Below are 6000 nucleotides of genomic sequence, written 5' to 3'. Positions count from 1 at the left end.
CAGCAGGACAGGACAGGGACCAGGAGACAGAAGGAGCTGGCTCTTTATTTCCAAGCCCCTCTAGAAGGGGCAGTCCCTTCTCAGCTCTCTCCCAGGCAACCCAGCCCAGCCGCCTGGCTGGCACCATTCCCCACCCCACTGGGGCTGCTGGGGAAGAGACGCGGCCACCCCTCCCGCTGGGTCAGAGCTGGACGGGGCCCAGGAGCCGGGAGCTGCTGAGACGTCATCTCTCTCTAACGTCCTGCTCAGAGGTGGGGGTCAGGCAGGGGCCCGGAACGGCTCCCACCAGGCGGTGTTGGGGGCTGAGGCGCGCAGGCGGAAAGGAGGAGACACAGGCCCTGCGGTCTCAGGCTGGTTTAATCTGGCTTCATGCCACACAGGTGCAAGGTCATTTCACTCCCCATACCTCCACGTCACAGCAAGGGCCTTCCTGCTGGGCCTCCCACGGCAGGAGCAAAAATGGCTGCCGGCAACCCCCACCAGGTCTGGCCCGTTGGGCAATTACAGCTTCCCTCACGCTGTGCCCCAGCTGCCAGTCTGGCACCAGGGCACCAACCAGCGTGAACAGGGCTGGGCCTCTAGTGAGGGTGGAGCTGGGGATCCTGAGAAGCGAGGGGCGGCCCCAGCCAGGAACAGGGAAGGCAGGCAGCGCACTGGTCTCCTAACCACATGTCCCAGGACACCCTCCCCAACTTCCCAGGCCTCTGGGCAGCAGCAGGATGCACGTCCGGGCTGTTTCCATGCAAAGGAAAATGGCAGAATCCAGGCAAACCCGGAGGGATGGGGCACAGGGCAGGCCGAGCTGCCAGGGCCTGTTCAGTGGGGAATGAGCCGTCTCCTGGACTCCAGGAATCCCACAGCCTCTGAAGCGCTGTCCTTGCCCCGGCTGTGTGACTGGCTGTGCCAGGAACTTGGGCTGCAATGACCAACGTGGCCCAGCTCTGCCTCCTTGGCCATGCCTCCTCCTCCAACTGCCCTGTGGATGAGAAACTCCAACCAGCCACTTCCCAAGGTTCCCGCTGTGAGCAGCAGACGCCGGTGGATTGGGGTGGAACGGGACAAGCTCCAGAGTCCGGCTGGACTGAGTGCTTCCAGCCCAACAGGAAGGGGGAACCCGCTGTGCCTGGCTGGTGGCACGATGTCGTGGAGGTGCCCCGGCAGCCTGGTTAACTCTTCTCTGGGCGGTTCCTGTTCAGCACGGCCCTGGGGGTGAATTCCAGCTTGTCCTTGAGGCTCACCACCTCGGTCAGGTCCTTGCCCGCAATCTCCTGCAGCTTCCTGTCCTCCCGCCGCTCTGAGATGCTCTTCTCCTCCTCAGCCAGCTGCGGGGCGTCACCCCGGATGAACCACTCCAGGTGGTACCCCACCGCCCCCACCACGAAGGCCACGGGGAAGGTGACATAAGGGGCGTAGGTCCGCATGGTCGTCCAGAGCAAGGGCCACATGGTGGCGCCGGGAGAGGGAACGAGGTGTTCTGGAGAGGGGGGCAGAGTCAGTGTCACACTGCGTGTACCGTACCCCTCCCTCCTTGCCTCCCCAAGCACACCTCTGAGATCCCAAACCTCCAGGGGACCCCATCCTGCACCTCCCCTGTCCCTGGCGAGCCTCGAAACCCACTCCCAAATGCCCACCGGAATTCCAGACAAATCACGCTCCTGCTGGCAGCCCCGGGGGTGAGATATCTCAGGCACATGTCGCCCCCCTCTTCCCCCTGCAAACACCCACCTACATTGCCATGACAGGCCCGGGGTTGTTACATGAGCGGCACCGGTCAAACCCCTGCCCGGGGTAGCCCGGCAACCAGGTTGCAGAGTTCCAGGGCAGTTAGGGGGCTTGGACCCTCCACACCAGCCCCCGGCTCTGACAGTTACTGGGGTGCCTGGGGGCAGGGAGTCTCTCTGGGGGTCACCTGCACCAGCCAAGTGTGGACAGGGCAGGGCAGGACAGACCCTGCCCAGCTCCTTTTCACCTCCCAGCACAGCCAGCGCAGGGCTTTGCACTATGCTTGGGAGCAAAGGTAAAACACTGGGTAACCGAGGCAGCAGCTGCGTAGTCCGGGGCAAGGAGAGAAAAGGAACTTCGTTGATTTGGACAGTAACTGGAATTGTACCAGCCAGGCCGAGAGCCTCCCCGGGCCGAGGAGGGGCTATTCCACGTCGCTAGGCAGCCCCCACCACAGTGCACCAGCACCGATTTCAAGGGCTCCTGTCTGCACCCAGCCTCCATTCCAGCCCTGCTCCTCCTGCGTTGATATGGAAGCCTGCGGCCCTTGTCCACTTCCCATGTTCTCGGAGGGGCCCCCCCAACACAAAGGGCTGCTCGCCCCGCTGGGGTCCCAGGGAGTGGCCGAAGGGTTGGGCGGGGGTCCCATTGTTTCCCTTCCATGTGCAGAATAAATGGTTGCCTGTGCCCAGAGGCAGACGGGCACCACCGGCACAACCCCAGGCTGCCAGCTGGGGGTGCTCAGCTTCCAGGGAACCCTGGTGGGGCGCGTGCAGGGCAACGGGTGGCCAGGTGGTGGGGAGCAGGGGAGGCTGAATAGGGGGTGAAGATCCCGGGCAGTCAGGGTCTGGGGATCCCGGGGGCTCGGGTGGGGGCAGCAGCTGAGTCACCCCTGGATGTTTGGGTCCTACCCGGCCCTCCACGCAGTTTCGGAGTCCCATGGGGCCCTGCCCAGCCCCGTCCTACAACCAGATCCACGGCCCCCCCTCGGGCACAGCCCCCCACCCGCCCGGACCCCCCTCGGGCACAGCCCCTCCCCTGCGGCCTGACCCATCGCCGCCCCTGGCTACTCGGCCTTTGCCGAGCGGCTCCCCCGGGTGACCACGCGGGCCGGAGCCGGGGCGGACGCGCGTTCCCGCAGGACCCAGCAGGGCGCTGCGCCCCGCGGCCCCCCACGAGCGCGGTCCCCAGAGGGAGGCCGGAGCCCGCTGCCGCCCCGGTGGGGGAGCAGAGCGCGGCGCGGCGTTCCCGGGGCGGCCCCAACCCAGGGCAGGCCGGGAACCCCCAGCGGGCCCCATCCCCGCCGCCCCCCCGCCGCGGGCCCGATCCCCGCAGCACCGGCCGCCGCCGCCCCCCCCAATTGGGCCCGATCCTCGTGCCACCCCCGCCCCCCGCTCACCTCTCCAGGCGGCGCCCTCCTCCCCCCCCACGCGGCTCGCTTCCGGGCCAGGCCACGCCGCCGCCGCCCGCCTCCCTCCCCGCCCGATTGGCGGCTGCAGCGCCGCGGAGGCAGGGCCGGGAGCGGATCCGCCCCGCCCCGGGCCGGAGCCAGCCGCGCCGCACGGCGAGCCCAGGCCGGCCCCTGCTGGAGAGCGCGGGGAAGGGCCGGCCGGGGCCGCTCAGCGCTGCCGGAGCCAGTCCCCAGCCGCGTCTGCGCCCGGCCCGGCGCCCCCGTGCACCCCGGCTGCGTCCAGCACGCGGGAGCCTGGTGCGCCTCGCCGGAAGCGCTGGGGTGAGAGCACCTGCCCGGGCCGGAGTCGTGCGTCCCGCTGCCGGCGGCGCATGTCCAGCGCCAGCCGCTGGCAGGATGGAAGCTCCGGGGGCCGCTGGCTGAAGTGGGTGTGTTTCGTTTGGAGGGGAGAAGGGGGCGCGATAGCAGCTTTGCACTGCGGACAAGGGCGCGCCAAGGAGGGAGAGGATATTTTCCTGCAGCTCTGAGGATGGACAAGGAGCAACGGGCTTAAACTGCAGCCAGGGAGGTTTGAGTCGGACATGAGGAAAAACTTCCTCACTGTCAGGGTCGTTAAACTATGGGGAAAATGGCCTGGGGAGGTTGTGAGCTCTCCATCACTGGGGGTATTTAAGAACAGGCTGGATAAATAAATATCTGGCTCCGGGTTTCTTACAGTGTGATCCGCGGGACCTGGGTGTTCCCTGAACAACTTATAGGTGCGCCGCAAGCGTTTGGGAAATAGTTCAGAGTTTTACAATAAGACAGTAGCTTCTGGTATTAAAACCAGGTTCAGTGTTACTTCTTCATTGCTATGATACCGGTGGTTGCTAAGACAACTTCCTTTTAGTTTTGCTGTCGATGTTTCTGGTTGGTTGGTTTTGGTCTGACAGTTTTTTGAAGAAAACTTGCTTAGGGGTTCCAGGTAACACATTATTGTGTAGCGTTCCATGGTCTCAAAACATTAACAAAATGCTGCTCTAGCTGGTGCCAGGCCCTGCCGTGGGAGTAGGGGACTGGTGGTCCCTTCCAGTTCTATGGTCTATGATTCTAGGGACGAATCCCCTCAGTCAAAACCTCCCACTGCCAGGGAGCTGCGATTCAACACCAGGCAGTGGGCTGGGAACCAGGTTGCAAGTGGGAGAGCCTGGGCCCATGACCAGGCTGAGACCGAACGAGCATTCCTCCCGAGCACCCCTCCTGCCAGGCACTACTGCTAGGTTCAGCCTGTCGACACTTCCCCCGGGCGTATGGCAGAAGGGGATTGTTCCTGCTGGGAGCTGGGGTGCGCTATGCCCTTGCCAGCCAGCTCTCAAATTCTCCTATGGCTTCATTGCGAGGGCCAGTTCTTAGTCTCCAGCCCAGGCTGGCTCCAGTCTTGGCACCCACCCTTGTGCCTCACTCCCTCAGGCTTCGGATGGTTCCTGGGGAGCTGTGTTTGCTGACGAGGGCGGAGCCTTGGAGCCTCACGAACACCTGGTTTGCCCAAGGATGCAGCCCTGTGATTAGAGACTGTCCAGGAAGCCAGCCAGACTGCTTGTGAGTTGAGCGAACAGCAGGCTGGGCCAAAGGCTGCAAACATCAGCTCTGCCAGTGCCCCTCAACCAGGGGGCACCTGCTGTATGTAGCTTGACTAGTAAAGCTGCTGGCTGCCTGCTGCCAGTCTCAGCTGTGGCAACATGCAGGGCCTGGCCCTGGTGCTGCCAGGACTTCTCTGCTAATAACATCCATGCCAGGGCCCCAGGCAGCAGAGTCACCGAGCCATCTCTCAGCACCGTGCATCGCGCAGGAGAGATGCGGTCAGCTCTGCCTTTTCCCCAGTACCACAACAAGCCACCTGGCTCCCACCCCCGAGAAGAGCGTCCTGTCCCCACCGTCCTGAGCTGTCTCCAGCCTCAGCTCTCCCCTGTCCCTAACCCGCCCAAGAAAGTGAGACACAGGACACGCAGGGTCAAAGGTGAGCCTAGCACCGGCTGGGAGAAGGGGCCGGGCCCAGAGTAATCAAAGAGTTGTCTTTATTACAGTACAGCTAAGTTTGTTACAATAAAAATGAACCCACGTGTCACAGTCACTGTACAGTATTGTCTGTCTTACAGAACTTACAAGGGGAAGGGCTTGCCCTTCCAGGCACATTGCTAAGAACTAAAGTGTGGACGGAGGCAGAGGGCAGGTGAACTGAGCGGGTGGTTGCTTCCCTGGCCAGGATAGTAACTGCAGCATTCAGAGGATTGGATGCTGAGCAAGGAGGCTCCTGGCTTTCCCCTCCCCGAGCTGGGCCAGCTTGCACGCTGTAGGGCTTTTTTTTCCATGAGTCTCTGTTCCAGGATATGCTGGTTGGATTTCCCCCCCACATACACTTTAAACATTGATTTTAATCTGGTACCCTGAGGCCGCAATAAGACTCTTTCAAACCATCCCACCAGGACAGGCCTGCAACAGCGGCGGGGGGAGGTTTTAGCACCAGGTCATGGTATGGATCCCATCCAAGGGGTGGGGGGGAGGTAAAGGCCCCAGGGGGAGCAGTGCATTGCTGTGGTAGACTTCAGCATTCCTCTCTCTACCGGCCCAAGGTGTGGACTCTCCCATCTCGCCGTACATACTACGTGTCCCAGGAGCTAGGCCAGCCTGCACGGAGCAGGACATCCCCGTGGATGGAATGGACCATTGGCGATGATTAGCATGGTGCCTGAGGGACCTGCACAGTGGTTGGTGCTGTACACTCATGCAAAACACAGTCCTTACCCTAGGGCTCTGGCCCTCTAGGCTAGGATTGGTGTCACTACTCCTTCCCTGGTTGCGACTTCAGCCTCTGTCCTCCCTCTTTCCTG

The 6000-nt window shown here is 63.0% G+C and overlaps 1 protein-coding gene across 1 annotated transcript; it reads right to left on the bottom strand.

Annotated features, from left to right (window-relative positions):
• Positions 1-339: 339 nt before the first annotated feature.
• Positions 340-3189, bottom strand: SMIM12 (small integral membrane protein 12). Its single transcript, XM_074976265.1, has 2 exons — positions 3122-3189; positions 340-1474 (listed from the first exon to the last, which is right to left on the bottom strand). The coding sequence occupies exon 2, from the start codon at positions 1443-1445 to the stop codon at positions 1167-1169; it is 279 nt and encodes a 92-aa protein (XP_074832366.1). The 5' UTR covers positions 1446-1474; positions 3122-3189; the 3' UTR covers positions 340-1166.
• Between the last annotated feature and the right edge of the window lie 2811 nt (positions 3190-6000).

Source organism: Carettochelys insculpta, chromosome 24, assembly GCF_033958435.1.
Source record: "Carettochelys insculpta isolate YL-2023 chromosome 24, ASM3395843v1, whole genome shotgun sequence".
NCBI classification, from domain to species: domain Eukaryota; kingdom Metazoa; phylum Chordata; order Testudines; family Carettochelyidae; genus Carettochelys; species Carettochelys insculpta.
This window is presented reverse-complemented; position numbering and strand designations above follow the sequence as displayed.

What these genes read in the sequence shown, in the direction of transcription:
- SMIM12 (XM_074976265.1), bottom strand. Translation starts at nt 1,445, where the DNA reads ATGTGGCCCTTGCTCTGGACGACCATGCGGACCTACGCCCCTTATGTC.